General features: G+C 40.2%; 1 protein-coding gene across 1 annotated transcript; it reads right to left on the bottom strand.

Moving 5' to 3' along the window:
* Positions 1–11,573: 11,573 nt before the first annotated feature.
* Positions 11,574–23,463, bottom strand: lg38h3orf18 (linkage group 38 C3orf18 homolog). The gene is made up of 5 exons (XM_061932308.1): positions 23,196–23,463; positions 17,591–17,966; positions 17,489–17,514; positions 17,285–17,414; positions 11,574–12,056 (listed from the first exon to the last, which is right to left on the bottom strand). Exons 2-5 carry the CDS (start codon positions 17,852–17,854, stop codon positions 11,976–11,978), a joined length of 501 nt encoding a protein of 166 aa, XP_061788292.1. The 5' UTR covers positions 17,855–17,966; positions 23,196–23,463; the 3' UTR covers positions 11,574–11,975.
* Positions 23,464–23,810: the final 347 nt, after the last annotated feature.

Raw genomic sequence — 23,810 nt, 5'->3', positions numbered from 1 at the left:
CTAAAGATGCTAAAGCTAACAGAGCTACCAGCTCTCAAGACAAGGACACTGGTTTGAAATACTTCCAGCCCCAACTTAGCCCCAACTTAGCCACAACTACACTATACTACGCTGTTCATTAGGGATGTATACCGAATAACGGTATATTTTAGTACTGCTTTCTAATTGGGTCGGTCCTTTCGGACCGTGAGGATTCTATTGATACTGCTTCCGATATTTATCCAGCTGATCGTCGTAATTGTGACACGCTGTCACATTGGGTTCAGCTGCCGCTGCATACACATAACAAATCCGCTTGGAATAATTACAAATAAGAAGCAACATAACACAAAAGTTTGTAACCAAACAATTCATCCTCAAAACTTTGTAGTGAACGCCACTTACAATAAAGGAGCTGCACTTTTTTGTGGAATGTTGCCTATTGTTCACAATCATTATGATAGACATGACTGATGTATTTTTTTATTGCATTCGAAATAGTCAATAAATAAAGTATTTGAGCTTCTACGCCAAAGCTGTATCTTGCACATGTGTTACTGTGGTGTTAAAACACCTCTACTTGATGCACTTGCTTTCTTTCTCTGTATTTAATTGTTGCGACCTGAGCAAACAACAGTAAATACCTGCTAGCATTTCCAAAAGTGTTCTGTTTACATCTTTTTTTCTTTAAGTTTACGGTTTGCAATGCCTTGAAGTTGATACTACTATTTGCTCATAATTAAAGCAGGCACCGCCTGTTTTTTTTTTATGTGTCTATGACATTGTTCTGGCATTATACATTTTATTTTATTTTCACCATGCAAGCTTCCATCTGCATAGAATTGCATCAAATCGTATCGTATCGAATCGTATTGTTTTAAAAAGTATTGTTAGTGAATCGTATCGTAACTCATGTATCGAGATTCATATTGAATTGCCATTTAAGGTAGAGATGCACACCCCTAGTACCGTATTTTCCGCACTATAAGGCGCACCTAAAAACCACAATTTTTCTCAAAAGCTGACAGTGCGCCTTATAACCCGGTGCGCTTTATTACGATTCATTTTCATAAAGTTTCGATCTCGCAACTTCGGTAAACAGCCGCCATCTTTTTTCCCGGTAGAACAGGAAGCGCTTCTTCTTCTACGCAAGCAACCGCCAAGGAAAGCACCCGCCCCCATAGAACAGGAAGCGCTTCTTCTTCTACTGTAAGCAACCACCCGCCCCCGGAAGAAGAAGAAAAAACGCGCGGATATCACCGTACGTTTCATTTCCTGTTTACATCTGTAAAGACCACAAAATGGCTCCTACTACGCGACAAGGATCCGGTTCATAAAAAGACGCAATCTCTCCATCCGCACACGGATTACTACCGTATTTCACAGCAACTGATATTCCTGTGAACTGCACTGTGGAACGGGAGCACGTACGGTGAATATTCGCACCACAGGGAATGAGAAGTCATCCTTCACTGTGGTTCTAGCTTGCCATGCTAACTTCCACCCATGGTGATATTCAAAAGGAAGACCTTGCCAAAAGAGACCTTTCCAGCCGGCGTCATCATAAAAGCTAACTCGAAGGGATGGATGGATGAAGAAAAGATGAGCGAGTGGTTAAGGGAAGTTTACGCGAAGAGGCCGGGTGGCTTTTTTCACACAGCTCCGAAGGCGAACACACCTTCACTAAGACGGGCAGACAGCGCCGGACGACATACGCCAACATCTGCCAGTGGATCGTAAATGCCTGGGCAGATATTTCGGTCACAACTGTGGTCCGAGCTTTCCGGAAGGCAGGATTCACAGAACTGCTGCACAACAACAGCGACACTGAATCCGATGACTTCGACGAGACGGAGCCGGCCATTTTTGGATCCCACGCTTGCGCAACTTTTCAATTCGGACACCGAAGACGAAGAATTCGAAGGATTTACGAATGAAGAATAACTTCAGAAGGTGAGCGCTATGTTTATTTTGTGTGTTGTGACATTAACGTTCGAGCAACATTATGTTGCTACTGCTCTACACCATTTTGAATTTTACTATGTTTGTGATTGCACATTTGCGTACATTTTGGGACAGAGTTGTTAGAACGCTGGTTTTCAATATATTATTAAAGTTTGACTGAACTATCTGACTGTTTTTTTGACATTCACTTTAGCGCAGCGTTTTTTTGACATTCACTTTAGCGCAGCGTAGGCGCGGCTTATAGTCCGGGGCGGCTTATTGGTGGACAAAATTATGAAATATGTAATTCATAGAAGGTGCGGCTAATAATCCGGTGCGCCTTATAGTGCGGAAAATACGGTAATTCTATTTTACTTGAAAACACATGAAAATCGTATTTCATTTTAATTAACTTTTTTTCCACAGAGCAAAAAAACCAAAACATTTTTATTACTTTTAATATTATTTACAAAGCATACAAAAATTATTTTCTAAACACAGAAAAATGGACATGATTGTTTTTTTATGTGTTTTTTTTATTTAAAAAATGCATAAATATTTACTTTTATTTCTATAATGCAAAAAACACTAAAACACAAAAAAATTATATATTTTTTTTTCATTTTGTAAATCCAAATTAAGTATTTAAATGTTTGTTTTCAATATGCAAAAAATGCAACAAATATGTTGAATGTATCTAAAGAAAAATGTTACCAGTAGCCTTTTAAAAAAGTGTCAAACTATGTTTTTTAAAAAGTGTAGAATTATGAATATTTCAAACACAACTTTTTACTTTCTTTTGACACTTTCTTGTATCCATGCTAAAAGTGGTTTCAGCTTAAAATAAATCACATTCACAGGATACAAATCCAAACATGTTGGGGCTTAACCGTGTTCGTAATAATATCACATTAATGTTTTCCGTGTTTTTTTATGAATGCTCTTTTGAATGTTGCAGTTTTAAATGAAAAATGCAACGTCCAACCCCTTTCAAGGAGTTTGGTTCCGGAGCCTATGCTGTGCGTTGAGGTGAGCTCGACTATATCTAGACCAGTGGTTCTTAACCTTGTTGGAGGTACGGAACCCCGCCAGTTTCATATGCGCATTCACCGAACCCTTCTTTAGTGAAAAATTTAATGTTTTTTCTTTTTCAAATTCAAGACAAGGTTATATGTTTATTACTGGTGCACAAAATGAACTGTGCATGAATCACAACAAATTACACACCTGCAAATCAGATGGAAAATTAGAGGGAACATTGTTTGGGGGGTATCATTATACGCCGATAGGGAGAAGTTTTTATTTACACGATGAGTTAGGTGTGTCTTGACCTCGGCGGCGGAAGCTCCGCCGAACCCCTTAGGCCGACTCACCGAACCCCTGGGGTTCGATCGAACCCAGGTTAAGAACCACTGATCTAGACGGTATCTCTCGACCTCATGCACTCCTTCCCCGCCAGAGAGGCGACGTTCCGTTTCCCGACAACTAGATTTGGCAACCGAGGACCGGATCGCAGAGGCATTCGCCTTCGACTGCTACCCGGTCCACATAGCACCGAACTACACATAGCCGGGGGTGTAGTTCCACGTCTCTCTTTCGGGCTGTGCCCGGCCGGGCTCCGTAGAGGAAAGTCCCGGCTACCAAGCGCTCGCTGACGAGCCCCTGCACTGGGCCTGGCTCCGGAGTGGGGCCCCGGTGTTCCTCGATTTTTCTTTCTTCATAAGTTCAAACCCCAGCTGAGTCATACCAAAGACTATACAAATGGGACCCATTACCTTCCTCCTTGGCACTCAGCATCAAGGGTTTGAATTGGGGGTTAAATCACCAAAATGATTCCCGAGCGCGGCCACCGCCGCTGCTCACTGCTCCCCTCACCTCCCAGGGGGTGGAACAAGGGGATGGGTCAAATGCAGAGAGTAATTTCACCACACCTAGTGTGTGTGTGACTATCAGTGGTACTTTAACTTTAATAAGAGTCTTTTAAATCGCTCTTAGTCCGACCCATGACCTTGGACCAGTTTGCCTTGGGAAACCCTACCAGGGGCATGTAGCCCCCGACAACATAGCTCATTGGATCGTTTGGTCTCTCAAACTCCTCCACTATTTTAAGGTAGCGATTCACAAAATTCAAATGCCAAAATTCCGTCACATAAATTCAGTATCAAAAAAAACTAATTAACCTCCAGAACTCAGGCTTAAACTGAGGTTGGATTCTTGTTTTTTTGCTGTCTTAACTAACTTAATCAACTAATCACACAAACAGAAGTTTTTGAAATAGTTCAAATCATGTCCAACTTTATTTCATTTTACCAAATTCACACATTTAAGTCTAACATTATAAACATAAAAAACTAAAATTTTAGCTTCATCTGTCATTTATTCATGTTTTCCAATAACATTAAATACATTTTACCTGCAATAACCATATCAAGTATGAATTATATTCAGGGTATTTTTATTACCATACTATGTTTACACAACTGTTTAAATATACAAGACAAAGTAAAAAATACACTTATTCTTTTAAAGTTAATTATCTTCTTAACAAAAATACTCAAGTAAAAGTGGAAAGTATGTCATATTAAAACTACTTTGGCAAGTACAAATTATCCAAAAAGTAACTTAAGTAAATGTAACTGAGTAATTGTAGCGTGTTACTACCCACCTCTGCTGGTAATATAAAGTACAGTAAGTAGTACCTCGACTTACGAGTGCCACAACTTACGGGTTTTTTCAGCATAGGAGCTGTCCCCCGGCTAATTGCCTCCCCACCAAGAGTAGTAAATGTCACAGTGAACCCCTTAAGGTGAGACCAAAACATCCCGTCTTAGTCGCTAGCATTAGTTTATAGCGAGAGATGAACATAACTTTGTTTTTGGATTGGATTATATTGAATTGGATGATATTCATTGAATTAAAGACAACATGACAGAGTGTGTAGCTAGTTCATTTGGAGCGTAGCCCTACTCGTCTGCACCATACTGAAGCAGAGTGAGTCGATAACGCCAGCCAAAGACAATAAAATAATATCTAACATTTAACAATGAAAATAGGGAGAAGCTGCTAATTGTGTGTTTGACAGAGAAGAGCTGCTGGAAAGAGATACTGTAGCAGTCCACCCCTTAAGGAAAATACTGTACATTATTACTTTACTTCAGAAAACGAGTATAGTTTTCTATTGTTTTGTTTTTCATACGGTATTTCTTATATAAAAGTTATTTCTTATCTTTAAAAGCCATGTTACATGTTAAAATTGTGCTGTTTTTGGGTGGCCAAACACCAACTAAATTGATTTGAATTCAGAACCAATTAAACTACCTGAGGTACCACTGTATATATAATAGTATATTATTTACAGTATATATATTAGTGTTGTATAGTACCGCGATACTAATGAATCATATTCGGTACTATACCACCTCTAAAAAGTAATGCCCCCACACCCCTCCCTTTTTTTAACGGGCATGACGGCGCGTCGTCATCGCGTCGTGGCATTGCTGGTTTACAAGCAGACGAGCATGTTCAGCAACGCACAATCATGCAGTACTTACAAGCAGACACAGTGTGAGGGAGAATGAACGAATTTTGGCTTAAAAACTAACAATAAAGGTGAAGTTATAACACTGAAACGCCCACTGGAAGAGGTGCGGTAAGACATGGCTAGCAAACTAGCAGCTAAAATCCATCCACAGTCGGCAGTGTTTTAGCTACTTCTAAATCACTAATCCTCGCCTCCATGGCGACAAATAAAGTAAGTTTCTTACAAGTATCATCCCTGCAGGACGAGGAATAGCTAAACATGCTTCACTACACACCGTAGCTCACCGGCGTCACAATGTAAACAAATGCCATGGGTGGATCTACACCTGACATCCACTGTAATGATACCAAGTAAAGGAGCGTATCTAGACAATAATACTATGATTACATCAATATTTTTCACAAAATCTTTTTTTTTTATTACCGTATGTTTATAAACTCAGGAAATATGTCCCTGGACACATGAGGACTTAAATTATGACCATTGTATGATCCTGTAACTACTTGGTATCGGATCGATACCCAAATTTGCGGCATCGTCCAAAACTAATGTAAAGCATCCAAACAACAGAAGAATAAGTGATTATTACATTTTAACAGAAGTGTAGATAGAACATGTTAAAAGAGAATGTAAGCAGATATTAACAGTAAATGAACAAGTAGATTAATAATTCATTTTCTACCACTTGTCCTTAATAATGTTGACAAAATAATAGAATGAGAAATGACACAATATGTTACCACATATGTCAGCAGACTAAATTAGGAGCCTTTGTTTGTTTACTTACTAATAAAAAAACAAGTTGTCTTGTATGTTCACTATTTTATTTAAGGACAAAATTGCAATAAGAAACATATGTTTAATGTACCATAACATTTTTTGTTCAAATAAAGCCAATAATGCCATTTTTTGTGGTCCCCTTTTTTGTGGCACCAAAATATTGGTATCGGGACAACACTAGTATACAGGTAAAAGCCAGTAAATTAGAATATTTTGAAAAACTTGATTTATTTCAGTAATTGCATTCAAAAGGTGTAACTTGTACATTATATTTATTCATTGCACACAGACTGATGCATTCAAATGTTTATTTCATTTAATTTTGATGATTTGAAGTGGCAACAAATGAAAATCCAAAATTCCGTGTGTCACAAAATTAGAATATTACTTAAGGCTAATACAAAAAAGGGATTTTTAGAAATGTTGGCCAACTGAAAAGTATGAAAATGAAAAATATGAGCATGTACAATACTCAATACTTGGTTGGAGCTCCTTTTGCCTCAATTACTGCGTTAATGCGGCGTGGCATGGAGTCGATGAGTTTCTGGCACTGCTCAGGTGTTATGAGAGCCCAGGTTGCTCTGATAGTGGCCTTCAACTCTTCTGCGTTTTTGGGTCTGGCATTCTGCATCTTCCTTTTCACAATACCCCACAGATTTTCTATGGGGCTAAGGTCAGGGGAGTTGGCGGGCCAATTTAGAACAGAAATACCATGGTCCGTAAACCAGGCACGGGTAGATTTTGCGCTGTGTGCAGGCGCCAAGTCCTGTTGGAACTTGAAATCTCCATCTCCATAGAGCAGGTCAGCAGCAGGAAGCATGAAGTGTTCTAAAACTTGCTGGTAGACGGCTGCGTTGACCCTGGATCTCAGGAAACAGAGTGGACCGACACCAGCAGATGACATGGCACTCCAAACCATCACCCAACCATGCAAATTTTGCATTTCCTTTGGAAATCGAGGTCCCAGAGTCTGGAGGAAGACAGGAGAGGCACAGGATCCACGTTGCCTGAAGTCTAGTGTAAAGTTTCCACCATCAGTGATGGTTTGGGGTGCCATGTCATCTGCTGGTGTCGGTCCACTCTGTTTCCTGAGATCCAGGGTCAACGCAGCCGTCTACCAGCAAGTTTTAGAGCACTTCATGCTTCCTGCTGCTGACCTGCTCTATGGAGATGGAGATTTCAAGTTCCAACAGGACTTTGCGCCTGCACACAGCGCAAAATCTACCCGTGCCTGGTTTACGGACCATGGTATTTCTGTTCTAAATTGGCCCGCCAACTCCCCTGACCTTAGCCCCATAGAAAATCTGTGGGGTATTGTGAAAAGGAAGATGCAGAATGCCAGACCCAAAAACGCAGAAGAGTTGAAGGCCACTATCAGAGCAACCTGGGCTCTCATAACACCTGAGCAGTGCCAGAAACTCATCGACTCCATGCCACGCCGCATTAACGCAGTAATTGAGGCAAAAGGAGCTCCAACCAAGTATTGAGTATTGTACATGCTCATATTTTTCATTTTCATACTTTTCAGTTGGCCAACATTTCTAAAAATCCCTTTTTTGTATTAGCCTTAAGTAATATTCTAATTTTGTGACACACGGAATTTTGGATTTTCATTTGTTGCCACTTCAAATCATCAAAATTAAATGAAATAAACATTTGAATGCATCAGTCTGTGTGCAATGAATAAATATAATGTACAAGTTACACCTTTTGAATGCAATTACTGAAATAAATCAAGTTTTTCAAAATATTCTAATTTACTGGCTTTTACCTGTATATTATATTTTAGTTTGACAAATGCAGACATTGCCTTGCAAGTGAGACCATTCATGCACTTGACAAACACAAAACATGTTTTATAAGCGTAATATTACATGTTCACAAGTCTTTCTTATGGACTGTAATAATATTTGTGACTTCCCTGACAGTCCATGTTGTTATTTCTTACTTTGCGCTGTAAATAATATTTTACCACATCAGTTTCTCCGTCGGTGGCTGGAAGCAGTCCTGCGCTGTGGGCCGTGATGCAGCTTATTTTGGCTTACTTGGATTCATAGTAAAGATGACTGCTATTTTTACAATCCCAAAAACAATCTCCCTTAGAGCAGGAGTGTCCATACTTTTTTCACCAAAGGCCACCTACCGAAAAGTCATGGTATTTTAATAGTTTATTTTGTAGAAAATATGCTAAATATAGATATTTCTAGACAAAACTTTGTGTCAGCTTTGGTTATAGGGGACAAAAGCATACTATTATTAGGGATGAAACAATTCCGGTATTAATGATAAACTGCGGTAAAATTACAGTTTCAAATTAAAATGGTCATAAAACCGTGATTGATAAACACATAAACTCATGGACCGATGATACTGCTCGTTTCCCGAAGAAGAAAGCTAGGGCTGCTGAATGCTAGCTATCGGCTAACGTCGCTAATCGCTACCTGGCAGCTAATAATAATAATAATAATTAAAGCTGCAAGCAGCGTTTGTCGGGCCCGCGTATTTGGCAGGTGGTAGTCCTAAGTGTCCCAATACTTTTGTCTACTTTTAGTCTGAAGTGTCCCAAGACTTTTGTCTAGTGTACCTACCTTGTCTGCATTGTGTGGGCACGTTGGTGCTTCCTGCTTTTAAGCAGCCATCTTAAAAAAACAGCACCGCAGCAGCATCAGCGCAGCGGGTCTTTGAAGGGTCATAAAATCCAAACCGGAGCAGGTATCACAACTCTTTCGCCAACTTTTAATCAGAAGGGTTCAATCTCTCTCCTGTGTTAGTTTGAAGCCGAAACAACAAACGCGCTCAGAGGAGATAATGTTTGAAGAAAGGTGACCGGTTTTTACAAAAATGTAGTGTTGAAGGGGGAATAGCAAACTTCCTGTATATTTTTGCTGGGGGTTGTCAATTTATGAAAAGTAGGTCTAAGTGAGACCTACATAGAGGTTTTTGTTTCATGTCTCTCCGACCTTTCCAGTGGGAGTTACAGGCAGTTTTGTATTTTTTTTCTTCCGAGGAGCAGTTTTTTATCAGTTTTATTCAAAAATTGCTGTAGAGGGCAATTTTTAAATTTGGGGTTAGGTTTCTTTATTAGATCGCAATTTTTGCCAGTCCTGATGTGTGCGTTGAGTTCGGTGAGTTTTGAAGCGTGTTAAGGGGGTCAAATTACAGCTCAAAGAAGCAAAACTGACTGTTTTTAGTACTTTTTTGTCTTGAAGGGGGAATTGCCAACTTCCTGTTGATTTTAGCCCGAGGATGTACAATTATGAGAACTAGGTCTAAGTCAGACCTACATAGAGGATTTTGTTTCATGTTTTTCCGACCTACCTAGTGGGAGTTACAGGCAGTCTAGTTTTTTTTTTCCTAGGGGGCGCTAGAGCACAATTTTGAGTTTTGAGGTTTGGTTGTTTGATAAAAAGTTTTGCCGTATATTACTGATGTGTGTGTAAAATTTGGTGAGTTTTGAAGCATGTGAAGGGGGTTAAAGTAGTGCGCAAAGCTGCGGAAGAATAATAATAATAAATAATAATAATAAAACCTTAGAAATTCAATAGGTCCTTATGTCCCATTGCATAAGGACTCCCTGTGGGAGTCCTTTTGCAATGGGCCATTGCGGGCCCTAATAATAATAATAATAAAAAACACTAGCTAGCTTAAACGCCAATACAATAACAAGACACATTCACTCTTAATGTAAACTTGTATAAAACATTGCTTTCTGCGTGACTAAGTTGTCTAATTGTGCACATCAGAGTGGTAAATATGAATATATATATTGTGTGTCCATTTTTATTTAGTTATTGTAAGTACAACTTGGATGAAATGCAAATATTTTAGTGTGTATACAAGTACTTTTGGAGCACATTCAACAACATGATGATAATAACTGTGATACATTTGCTCACAATAACCATTTTTTTTGTTGATACATCTTTAAATATTAGTATCAAAATGTCTGCTTTTTCTCATCACATTATGTCTCTTTTTCTGACATTTTTTCTCATGTTTGCTGTTAGTAATATGCTGCACACTTTGGACACTCTTGCTCTAGTGCAGGGGTGCCCGAACTACGGCCCATGGGCCGGATCCGGCCCGCCAACGTCCAAAATCCGGCCCAAGGGAAGTACCCAGTTAAAAAAAATAAAAAATTAAAAAATTTTTTTATTTATTTTGTATTTTTATTTTATTTTTATTTGTCCTTTCTAGTCCATTTTCTACCGCCTACTACTCTCGGTGTCTCCTAGCCGCTCAGGCAAATCATATTGTCTAAAAATGCATTTTCCCACTAATAACGTGACATCATCGCACTCTGAATATATATATATATATATATATATAATGAGGGATGTCGTTGTGGCTTGTGCAGCCCTTTGAGACACTTGTGATTTAGGGCTATATAAATAAAGATTGATTGATATATATATATATATATATATACCTGTGTATATATATATATATATATATATATATATACCTGTGTATATATATATATATATATATGTATATATATATATATATATATATATATATATATATACAAGTAACGTAGTGTATATATACATATATATATATATATATATATATATATATATATATATAACCCCCCCCTAGAGGGGGGGGGGGGGGTCACCCACATATGCGGTCCTCTCCAAGGTGTCTCATAGTCATTCACATCGACGTCCCACTGGGGTGAGTTTTTCCTTGCCCTTATGTGGGCTTTGTACCGAGGATGTCGTTGTGGCTTGTGCAGCCCTTTGAGACACTTGTGATTTAGGGCTATATAAATAAACATTGATTGATTGATTGATTGATATACATATATATATATATATATGTATATATATATATATATATATATATATACATATATACAGCCCGGCCCCCGGACACATCATTTTTTTAACCCAATGCGGCCTCCGAGTCAAAAAGTTTGAGGACCCCTGCTCTAGTGAATGTGTGTGTGTTTGTGTGCGTGTGTGCATGTGTGCGTGTGTGCGTGTGTGCGTGCGTGCGTGCGCATGAGTGGGGCGTGGCTTACAAGGTCAAACCAGGAAGTGTAAAGCTTGCAGTCACCTATTTTTACAGTCAGGGTTCAAAAAGCAAATATGTCAAATCAGCATTTTTCATTGGCTGGCGTCAGTTAGTCCTGCTCCCAGTGAGTGATTAATGATATTTATTATAAAACGTACACAGTCTTTTGACATATTTGGTCCAACACCTTCATTTTTACATTTATTTGACCTTTAACCCATTTAGAATGTCCTTACTTGAATTGGCAGCTTTCAACTTATATATGATGTGAATGTGGTCCAGGTCTTAAATATGACAAGGTTGATCCTTTTGTGTGTGTGTGTGTTTGTGTGTGTGTGTGTGTGTGTGTGTGTGTGTGTGTGTGTGTGTGTGTGTGTGTGTGTGTGTGTGTGTGTGTGTGTGGTTTGTCTATAATCTATAATAAAACATCACGCTTTGCGCCAAAATGTTCCATGCATCGCCACTCCTTCATCGCACAGCGAGGAAGACACACAGAATGTTGAGGAAGATCACATGAATAGAAGAATCGTTCAACAGTAAAACAGTGAAAGAAAAGTGCTTGACTTTGCATTTGTTTTGCCAGATCAGCAGTGACTCTTGCTTATGAAACATGCACCGTTTCCTCGCCCTGTGTCCCTTTTATGTGCCTTCCTGAGTGAGCCTACTGCAGATAGAAGGCGTGCACAAAACGTCACCAGCAATGGAAGCATTAAGCGTTGAGGGCTTTGGCTACATCAGTGAAGACCAGACGACTAGGTCTCTGCGTGGTCCCCTGGGTGCTACGCAGTGTCTGGCAAAACAGGAGAGAAATGTATTATTATTTGTTTATATAATTGCATAATTCCACATGTCCAAAACATAGTAGGAAGAAGCAGAGTTGACCTAATCCTACCCCTTCTCACTTTTCTAACATAGAGGGAAAATATGTGTACTAATAGATATACCTAATGCAAGATGAACTGGAAAATGCAATTTGGAAAAGAAATACTAAAAGTGAGCTTGCTAGCCAGATAGCGTCAAGTAAGAAAACATACAGCTGTTAGGCGTATACTTGCAAAATGAGGGGGAAAAAAATAGCTAGCACGCTAACATGCGAACATTAGCGTGCGTGAAATAACAAAATATTTGACTCTGAGGCGTAACCTGCAAAATCAGCTTAAGAGCCAGCATGGTGCCATGCCAACAGTTAGCATGTGTGCACTAACAAAATATTTAACTCTCAGGTGAATACCTGCAAAATTAGCTCAAAAACTAGCATGCTAAAGGTAGCATGATAGCAAGATAGTCAAGTAATAAGATACGTATATATACATAAGCTCCAAAACTAGCATGCTAAAGGTAGCATGATAGCAAGATAGTCAAGTAATAAGATACGTATATATACATACATATACATATAAATGTACATATATATATATTTATTTATATATATATATATATATATATATATGTGTATATATGTATGTATAGGTATATATATATAAATGTATATATATATTTATTTATATATATATATATATATATACATATATATATATATATACAGTATATATGTGTGTATATATGTATGTTTATATATACCGTATTTTCCGCACTATAAGGCGCATCGGATTATAAGGCGCACCTTCAATGAATGGCATATTTCAAAACTTTGTTCATATATAAGGCGCACCGGATTATAAGGCGCACCTATGTCAACAAAACAGTCAGATAGGTCAGTCAAACTTTATTAATAGATAACAAACCAGCGTTCTGACAACTCCGTTCACTCCCAAAATGAATAAACAGCTGATTTACTCGTGTTACGTAAATCAAACGTGCAATCACAATATAGTAACACGTGAAATAGTGCAGAGCAATAACAATATATCAAGAACTCAACGTTGCTCAAACGTTAATGTCACACAACACAACACACTAAATAAAAATGTAAAGCTCACTTTATGAAGTTATAGCTCATTCACAAATCCCTCGAATTCTTCTTCTTCAGTGTCCGAATTAAACAGTTGAGCGAATACGGCATCCAACATGGCCGGCTCCGTCTCGTCGAAGTCGTCATTAATGGAGTCAGTGTCGTTGCCGTTTATTAGTTCAGTGACAATTCCTGCCTTCCTGAAAGCTCGGACCACAGATGAGACTGAATCAGCCCAGGCATTTACGATCCACTGGCAGATAGTGGCGTATGTCGTCTGGCGCTGTCTCCCTGTCTTGGTGAACGTCACGTGTGTTCGCCTTCTGTCATCCACTGTTCCCACACAGTTAGCAGTCTAGCTTCGAATGCCCTGTTGACACCAATATCTAGCGGCTGGAGGTCTTTTGTCAATCCACCCGGAATGACGGCGAGTATTGAATTAAGCGCGTAAGCGTGTCTCTTAATGTGATGTTATGAGCTAGCAAATATAACAACTACACTACCCAGCATGCAACGATAGTGACGAGCATGCGCGGTAGCCCTGAGAAGCGTTGTTGTATACTGGCAGTTAGAATGTGGTTATGAGCACGCTGTGAGTAAACGTTGAGAACTCAGTTAACACGCCTCGTCTGCATTATTTATAATTAGACAGACAACACACTTAATAGGAGCCATTTTGGGGTCTTTACATAAACACACAAATGGAAATGAAACGTCACATATCCCAGCATGCACCGCGCGCTTCTTCTTCTTCTACGGGGAAAAAAGATGGCGGCTGTTTACCGTAGTTGCGAGACCGGAACTTTATGAAAATTAATATTAATATTAACCCATATATAAGGCGCACCGGATTATAAGGCGCACTGTCAGCTTTTGAGAAAATTTGTGGTTTTTAGGTGCGCCTTATAGTGCGGAAACTACGGTATATATATATATATATATATATATATATATATATATATATATATATATATATATATATATATATATATACACACACACACATACAGGTAAAAGCCAGTAAATTAGAATATTTTGAAAAACTTGATTTATTTCAGTAATTGCATTCAAAAGGTGTAACTTGTACATTATATTTATTCATTGCACACAGACTGATGCATTCAAATGTTTATTTCATTTAATTTTGATGATTTGAAGTGGCAACAAATGAAAATCCAAAATTCCGTGTGTCACAAAATTAGAATATTACTTAAGGCTAATACAAAAAAGGGATTTTTAGAAATGTTGGTCCACTCTGTTTCCTGAGATCCAGGGTCAACGCAGCCGTCTACCAGCAAGTTTTAGAGCACTTCATGCTTCCTGCTGCTGACCTGCTCTATGGAGATGGAGATTTCAAGTTCCAACAGGACTTGGCGCCTGCACACAGCGCAAAATCTACCCGTGCCTGGTTTACGGACCATGGTATTTCTGTTCTAAATTGGCCCGCCAACTCCCCTGACCTTAGCCCCATAGAAAATCTGTGGGGTATTGTGAAAAGGAAGATGCAGAATGCCAGACCCAAAAACGCAGAAGAGTTGAAGGCCACTATCAGAGCAACCTGGGCTCTCATAACACCTGAGCAGTGCCAGAAACTCATCGACTCCATGCCACGCCGCATTAACGCAGTAATTGAGGCAAAAGGAGCTCCAACCAAGTATTGAGTATTGTACATGCTCATATTTTTCATTTTCATACTTTTCAGTTGGCCAACATTTCTAAAAATCCCTTTTTTGTATTAGCCTTAAGTAATATTCTAATTTTGTGACACACGGAATTTTGGATTTTCATTTGTTGCCACTTCAAATCATCAAAATTAAATGAAATAAACATTTGAATGCATCAGTCTGTGTGCAATGAATAAATATAATGTACAAGTTACACCTTTTGAATGCAATTACTGAAATAAATCAAGTTTTTCAAAATATTCTAATTTACTGGCTTTTACCTGTATATATGTATACAGAGTATATGACTGTTAGAGGTATGTCTGCATAATGAGTTTTTTGCATGTTGGCAGTTAGCATGTGTGAAATAACAGAATATTTGATTCTCTGAGCTGTGTACCTGCAAAATTAGCTCAAAAGTTAACATGCTAACGTTAGCATGATAGCAAGAGTCGAGTAACAAAATATGACTGTTACTGAAAGTGAATAATCTGCAAATTGCGTTAAAAAATGTAGCCAGCTAACAGTTAGCATATATGAAGTGAAAATATATTTGACTCTGAGGTGAATACCTCCCCTATTCTAATTCCTGTTTGACATCTTATTAAAATAGAAAATTACAATAAGGAGAAGGTCAGGAAGGGCATGATGATGTTTATTTTATTTTATTCATAATCATTGTGTGGGGAAAGTCAAGGTTAAAGGGCACACAGGGAATACTTTACCATGTGGACCTTCTACTTTGCCATTGTCAAAACTTTGAAGGCAAAAAGAAAATGAAAGTAAATGACAACATGCAGGAAGCAAGGTGATTATTCATTCATAATTCAATTTTAAATGTGTTTTTATGTTTCATATTTGAAACAACATCCGCTCATCAAAGTGCTGTACAGAAAAATAATTAATAGAACTGTAGTCCAATAACACATTTATGGCAGCATGATGAAGGAAAAAACTTAAATCACAATATTGTATCATAAAAGAGACTAGAATAAAGAATGCTTAATTGCAATTAATCCCATGCTTCCATTTAAATTAATCACAGTCGCAGTAAATCACTTGCTTGCATAAATTAACTTTTAAAAAGATTCCAATATCTTGAAGCAAAGCAATTTCATTATCAGAATGGCATTCAGGATGTAATCTTTGCCGTTAAGCTGAACGTACCAGTCGTGTCTTTTGTTGAGCCCTACAAAGTGTTTATACTATAAGTATTGTACTTATTACACACAAGCTGTTTGATTGTAACGTGCATCTTAGTTGTAGTTTTCATTAACAAGTTGGAAGGTGTCAAAATCACCATGTAAAATCGCTAATGCTAATCAATAGCATGTATACGCCACAAGAAATCTGCGTTCAAAGAACTCCGGCTTATTAGTGATTCCCAGAGCCCAAAAAAAGTCTGCGGGCTATAGAGCGTTTTCTATTCGGGCTCCAGTACTCTGGAATGCCCCCCCCGGTAACAGTTAGAGATGCTACCTCAGCAGAAAGCATTTAAGTCCCATCTTAAAACTCATTTGTTTACTCTAGCCTTTAAATAGACCCCCCTTTTAGACCAGTTGATCTGCCGTTTCTTTTCTTTTCTGCTCTGCCCCCCTCCCCTCTCCAAGGTTTCTCATTGTCATCCCGCTGGGTTGAGTTTTTCCTTTGCCCTGATGTGGGATCTTAACCGAGGATGTCGTTGTGGCTTGTGCAGCCCTTTGAGACACTTGTGAGTTAGGGCTATATAAATAAACATTGATTGATTGATTGATTGATTGATATCCAATGTAAATTAGCTTTCTACCAGGCATGCTTGCTTTGTTGACATGGAAACTTACAACATTACTTAAAGACAAATAAGCTCGTTTGCCCGCCAATTGTTTGAGTCTGCAACCAGACGTGACATCAGGTACAATAAAAGTATGGAAATGTGGAACCATTTGATTTTACATCCATCCATCCATCCATTTTCTACCGCTTATTCCCTTTTGGGGTCGCGGGGGGCGCTGGAGCCTATCTCAGCTACAATCGGGCGGAAGGCGGGGTACACCCTGGACAAGTCGCCACCTCATCGCAGGGCCAACACAGATAGACAGACAACATTCACACTCACATCCACACACTAGGGCCAATTTAGTGTTGCCAATCAACCTATCCCCAGGTGCATGTCTTTGGAGGTGGGAGGAAGCCGGAGTACCCGGCGGGAACCCACGCAGTCACGGGGAGAACATGCAAACTCCACACAGAAAGATCCCGAGCCCGGGATTGAACCCAAGACTACTCAGGACCTTCGTATTGTGAGGCAGATGCACTAACCCCTCTGCCACCGTGAAGCCATCAAGTAAGGAAATTGGTCGGTGTTATTTAAGTACCCATCCCTAGCTACACCCCTAGTAGTTTTACTCATGTTATACTCTTTTAAACGTACTCTACTTCATTTAAATATTTCCACGGGCTCACCTTGGCATTGGGCCCAGCGAGGGTTCCATCCCGGCCGTGGTCCAGCAGTTCCTGTTCCAGCAGGTCGTCCTGTTCCTCGGCCGGGTCAAAGCTGTACATGGGCATGAGCTGGTGCCTCAGCTTCTCCAAACTGCAGCACCAGAGACAGAAGAAGTCAGCCCTGACATTTCAGATGCTCAACGGACAAATTACAAGAGTACGTACCGCTTCCTTTTCCGAATGTACAGCAACTATGAAGGAGAAGGCGTACAAACGTAAATGAATGATGCTCATCGAATGCGGGGAAGAACGTAAAAGTGTCCTTACGAGTGCGAGCGCCAGGCCGATGACGGTGATGATGCCAAAGGGGACGAGCACCATGCCCACTGCCGAGCCTTCCATCAGCGCCTCTGGGAAGGCGGTGGTGTTGAAAGCAGTCTCATTGGTGGTGATGGTGACGGTCATTAACGCTGTCCTGGACGTGATATTGTCCCCCATGGTGCTGGAGGAGGACAGCAGAGGTACGCTGCTGCTGCTGAAGGCAGCTGGGGATGGAAAACTTGGACTTGTCTTAGCTGTAGGCAGCGCCATTGTCGGTTGGATGCTAACTTTATTATTATTATATTTTTATTCAGTCTTTAGTGTGTTTCATTGCGGACGTCATCTTCATGCTGGTCTGGGGTCTGCAGAGGAACTGATGACGCTTTGGAGGAGGAAAACAACAGTAATTGTTATAATTACCTGAGAAATTGTATGCGAGTACTTCTAAACAAATTGAGCACTCAGAGTTTCCCCTTAATGTAAATGAATGTGACGGCTTTTTTTTGTACTTGAAAACGAATCACAGTAATATACAAAACCCAAAACCAGTGAAGTTGGCACGTTGTGTGAATTGTAAATGAAAACAGAATACAATGATTTGCAAATCCTTTTCAACTTATATTTGTCAGGACTTGATCTTGAGAGTTTGCTTTTCCAGGATGCAGCGGAAAGTTGGCACGGGCGAGACGGGAATGGAGGTACATGATTTATTTATTAACTATAAATACAAAAAAAAAAGGATCAAACAAAAAGCGCGCACAGTGGCGGAGAATAAACTATGAACAATTAAACAAAAAACATTAACTGTGGCTTGACAAACAAAAACTTACTTGGCATGGAACCGGCATGAAAAAAGAGTTAGAGGCATGAACAGAGCATAAATATGGTGCGGTATGGGGTGCGAGGTCGTCAGAAAAACAAACTGAAAAACACTGAACTTAAATACTACAGACATGATTAACGAAAACAGGTGCGTGACTCAAGACGTGAAACAGGTGCGTGACGTGACAGGTGAAAACTAATGGTTGCTATGGTGACAAGACAAGGGAGTGAAAAGCCAGAAACTAAACAAAACATGACTTAAAACAAAACATGATTACACAAACATGACAATATTTAATTGAATAGACTGCAAAGACAAGATATTTAATGTTCGAACTGTTGTTTTTGAATTGTTTTTTTTGCAAATAATCATAACTTAGAATTTAATGGCAGCAACACATTGCCAAAAAGTTGGCACAGGGGCATTTTTACGACTGTGTTACATGGCCTTTCCTTTTAACAACACTCAGTAAATGTTTGGGAACTGAGGAGACCAATTTTTGAAGCTTTTCAGGTGGAATCCTTTCCCATTCTTGCTTGATGTACAGCTTAAGTTGTTCAACAGTCCGGGGGTCTCCGTTGTGGTATTTTAGGCTTCATAATGCGCCACACATTTTCAACGGGAGACAGGTCTGGACTACAGGCAGGCCAGTCTAGTACCTGCACTCTTTTACTACGAAGCCACGTGTTGATGTAACACGTGGCTTGGCATTGCCTGGCTGAAATAAGCAGGGGTGTCCATGAAAAAGACGTTGCTTAAATAGCAACATATGTTGCTCCAAAACCTGTATGTACCTTTCAGCATTAATGGTGCCTTCACAGATGTGTAAGTTAACCATGTCTTGGCCACTAATACACCCCCATACCATCACAGATGCTGGCTTTTGAACTTTGCGCCTCTAACAGTCCGGGTGATTCTTTGCCTCTTTGGTCTGGATGACACGACGTCCACAGTTTCCAAAAACAATTTGGACTCAAAATGTGGACTCGTCAGTCCACAGAACACTTTTCCACTTTGCATCAGTCAATCTTAGATGAGCTCGGGCCCAGCGAAGCTGGCGGCGTTTCTGGGTGTTGTTAATAAATGGCTTTTGCTTTGCACAGTAGAGCTTTAACTTGCACTTACAGATGTAGCGACCAACTGTAGTTACTGACAGTGGTTTTCTGAAGTGTTTCTTAACTCATGTGGTGATATCCTTTACACACTGATGTCACTTTTTGATGCAGTACCACCTGAGGGATCGAAAGTAACGGGCTTGCCGCTTACGTGCAGTGATTTCTCCAGATTCTCTGAACCTTTTGATGATATTACAGACTGTAGATGGTGAAACCCCTAAATTCCTTGCAACAGCTCGTCTTTAAGTATCTTGTCTTTGCAGTGTATTCAATTGAATATAGGTTGAAAAGGATTTGCAAATCATTGTATTCTGTTTTTATTTATAATTTACACAACGCGCCAACTTCACTGGTTTTGGGTTTTGTAATATATTCTAGCTCCCAGAAGAAATCACACAAACTCCAACGCTATATTTAACTTTTATTACCAATCTTATGATAACAAATACTTTTGTCTCGTGAGTCCGCGCTTCCCCGGACACACAACAACGCTTCCTTATTCTCTGCCAATCACCTTTTAGCCACGGACGTGTGTTTGTAAACATGACAAATACACATCCAAAGCACACAAACATAAAACATTAACATTAGCAGGTCGTTACAGTATGAATTGACATATATGGCCTAATATTCACATCTATTAAGAAATGATGTACCGAAAACTTGACCACCTAAAAAAAGACTTTGATCACCGAAATCCGTGCTACCGAAACCGGATGTAAACAAAACGCACTGAAGTGTTGTCAGCATGTCTGTGATGTGGACTTGTAGTTTTTGCTATTAAAGGGGCCCCTATTATGCAAAACCAACTTTCCTTACATATTGGTACCTGCTGTTGTATATTTAAATTTGTGCTTAAGTCCTGTCAAAATGGAGGCACGTAAATAAGACCGCCCACAAAATGGCGCATCCTGAAGAGACGATCGGAAAGCGACTTGATGAATCGCCTGTAAAACATAATCTATGTAACATTTTGACCAAAGAACCACTATCACATGTTATGCAGACCTCAAAGAAGTGTTTTAAATGTAGAAAAAAATCATAATAGGACCCCTTTAAGTTGAATGTGCCAGTCTTGTCTTTTGTTGAGTGCTAAAAGTGTTTATACTGTATTATAATTACACAACAGCTGTTTGATTTTAACAAGCCTCTCAGCTGTAGTTTTTATTAACACATTTGGAGGTGTTGAAATCGCCATGTAAACTTGCTAATGCTAATTGGTGTCTAAGGTAAATCCGATGTAAATTAGCATTGAGCTAGCGCATTTTGAAAATTGGCGCCTTACTGTACTTTTGAGCATCTTCTTCTTGGTTTGGTGGCATGGAAAATTGTAACATTACTTCGGGGCAGCCTAGCTGAGTTTGTTCTGGGTGATTGACTGCCTGTTTGCCCGCCAAGTGTTGGAGTCGGTCCTGAGTCTGCAACAAAAGTGTCGAAATATGGTACTGTTTGATTTTACGTGAATCGGTACTCGGTAGTGCTGTGGACTGTAAAAGTACCAAATTCTTTACCCCATCCCTAAAAATCTATCAAATCAGAAGCCGGAACATAGTTAATAGAGTGTGTTTTGTGGTATGTGTGGCGGCAAACAACGGTCATGTGATTTCTTCTTATTGATGCACTCATGTTAAAAGTGCAATTTAAAGGTTGATGATGTCCATTTATTCGAAACATTAATGAAGGTTATGGCAAGCAAAAAAAATGTTTCCCGTATTTTCCGCACCATTAGCCGCACCTAAAAACCACAAATTTACTCAAAAGCTGACAGTGCGGCTTTTAACCCGGTGCGCTTTATATATGGATAAATATTAAGATTCATTTTCATAAAGTTTCGATCTCGCAAACTACGGTAAACAGCCGCCATCTTTTTTCCCGGTAGAACAGGAAGCGCTTCTTCTTCTACGCAAGCAACCGCCAAGGTAAGCACCCGCCCCCATAGAACAGGAAGCGCTTCTTCTTCTACTGTAAGCAACCACCCGCCCCCGGAAGAAGAAGAAGCGCGCGGATTTTCGTTTCATTTCCTTTGTGTGTTTACATCTGTAAAGACCACAAAATGGCTCCTACTAAGCGACACGCGTATAACGCAGAATTTAAACTTAAGGCAATAAGCCACGCAGAAGAACACGGAAATAGAGCAGCAGCAAGAGAATTGAACATAAATGAATCAATGGTGCGTAGGTGGAGGAAGCAAGAAGATGACCTGCGCCAGGTAAAGAAGACAAAACAGAGTTTCCGAGGGAACAAAGCAAGATGGCTACTGTTGGAGGACAAACTCGAACAGTGGGTTGTTGAGCACAGAGCAGCAAGCAGAAGTGTCAGCACCATCACTATTCGAATGAAGGCAACAACGCTAGCAAGCGAACTTCACCTGGATGATTTTAAAGGTGGTGCTTCTTGGTGTTTCCGGTTCATGAAAAGACGCAATCGCTCCATCCGCACACGGACCACTATTTCACAGCAACTGCTGGACAACAGTGACACTGACTCCGATGACTTCGACGAGACGGAACCGGCCATTTTGGATCCCACATTTGCCCAACTTTTCAATTCGGACACCGAAGACGAAGAATTCGAAGGATTTACGAATGAAGAATAACTTCAGAAGGTGAGCGCTATGTTTATTTTGTGTGTTGTGACATTAACGTTCGAGCAACATTATGTTGCTATTGCTCTGCACTATTTTGAATTTTACTATGTTTGTGATTGCACATTTGCGTACATTTTGGGACAGAGTTGTTAGAACGCTGGTTTTTAATATATTATTAAAGTTTGACTGACCTATCTGACTGTTTTTTTGACATTCCCTTTAGCGCAGCGTAGGCGCGGCTTATAGTCCGGGGCGGCTTATAGGTGGACAAAGTTTTGAAATATGCCATTCATTGAAGGTGCGGCTAATAACCCGGGGCGGCTTATAGTGCGGAAAATACGGTATTTAAACTATGTTCACTTAAATACGCAGGCTATAATGTGTCTTTTATTCAAATACTGGATTAATCAAACAAACTGATGGTCGATTACTAAAATAATCGACAGCTGCATCCCTACTGCGATTATGGCAAAAATATTTTACTTGAGTCATAATACTCAAATGTCGACTTGTACCCTGCTTTCCACCCGAGTGCAGCTGGTATAGGACAAGCGGTAGAAAATGGATGGCTGGATAATACTCAAAAGTATTTTACTTAAATACCATTTTTACCCATTTTCACTCTTATGTGTGCGGCGGTTCAGGCAAGCTTTGACAAAGAAATGGTGTGGTGTGGAAATGAGGATTTGGAAAAGTCTGGTAGAGGCGAGGAGGATGTGGTCGCAGTCGAGAGCAGGATGTGGGTGAAGAGATGGAGGGAGAAGGCATAACGGACCAGATAAAGATCTTGAGGAATATGCAACACCTTGGAGGAAATGAAGCTTTCAAACTGACATCCTCCCGCACAGACAATTTCTGCGAATACCTCCCGCCTTCAAGTCTGTGTTACTTTTAAAAGAAGTTTCCCTGCAGCCCAAAGTGCTGTGATGCTCGCTTTCATGTTGGAAAGAAGGAGGTCACATGATCCCTCCTCTCTGTTGTGTTTTTAAGACCCACACGTGCTGACATATACAAGCAGTTACAAAAAAAGAAAAGCAGCTCTGCAGACACAAAGAGCGAGCGACATTCGTCACGGCACATACGTACCTCGAGTGTGCAACATGCTGGGGTTGAGAGATGAGCAACGGCAGGCTGGGGGTTAGCTGGAGAGGGAAAGATTTCGTTGGGAGAGGCGACATTTCCTCCAATGTCTGCCCCTCCTCCCTTTAGCAGTGCAGGTCCTGCACAGCCTGTTTACCCTGAAAAGCAGCCATTTTCTTCCAGTATGGAGTCACACGCCGACGTAGCAATATCCCGCCAGCCTCCAGGACCCCCCTCAGGTCCTCCAAGTGCCCCCGAGGACCAGCTGACCCCCCCCCCACCCCCACCCCCTGTGTCTTGTTGCTGTCTTGTATTTGCCACAAGAGGCGGCAGGAAGGATGCTAGAGGGAACAAGGAGCCGTACAGCTGCCTCCCCCCCCCCTCTGCTTTCATTGGTCTAATGGCTTCAAGATGCCGACTGCAGTTGGTTCTTCCGCCTGCCTGTTTGGCCTTGCAGGGATGAGGCTGGGATTTCTTGGCTCCGCTCAGCAGATGCTCTCAGGCCTATGAGAGACTGCGTCCGGGTGCAGCAGCACTGAGAATGTTAACCCCATCATCGCCTTTGTCGAAAGGCTTTTTGAAATAAGACTTCACCAACATAGATTTTTTTTTTTCCACATT

Source organism: Nerophis lumbriciformis, linkage group LG38 (assembly GCF_033978685.3).
Source record: "Nerophis lumbriciformis linkage group LG38, RoL_Nlum_v2.1, whole genome shotgun sequence".
NCBI classification, from domain to species: Eukaryota; Metazoa; Chordata; class Actinopteri; order Syngnathiformes; family Syngnathidae; genus Nerophis; species Nerophis lumbriciformis.
Note: the sequence above shows the minus strand (reverse complement) of the source record. Positions and strands in the feature narration are given on the sequence as shown.

Bases quoted from the DNA above. Each gene is read 5' to 3' on its own strand.
- lg38h3orf18 (XM_061932308.1), bottom strand. From the start codon at position 17,854: ATGGCGCTGCCTACAGCTAAGACAAGTCCAAGTTTTCCATCCCCAGCT. The intron at 17,415-17,488 runs GTACGTACTCTT...CTGGTGCTGCAG, and splicing joins TACATTCGGAAAAGGAAGCG to TTTGGAGAAGCTGAGGCACC. The intron at 12,057-17,284 runs GTGAGCCCGTGG...CTGTTTTGCCAG, and splicing joins TCGCTGGGCCCAATGCCAAG to ACACTGCGTAGCACCCAGGG.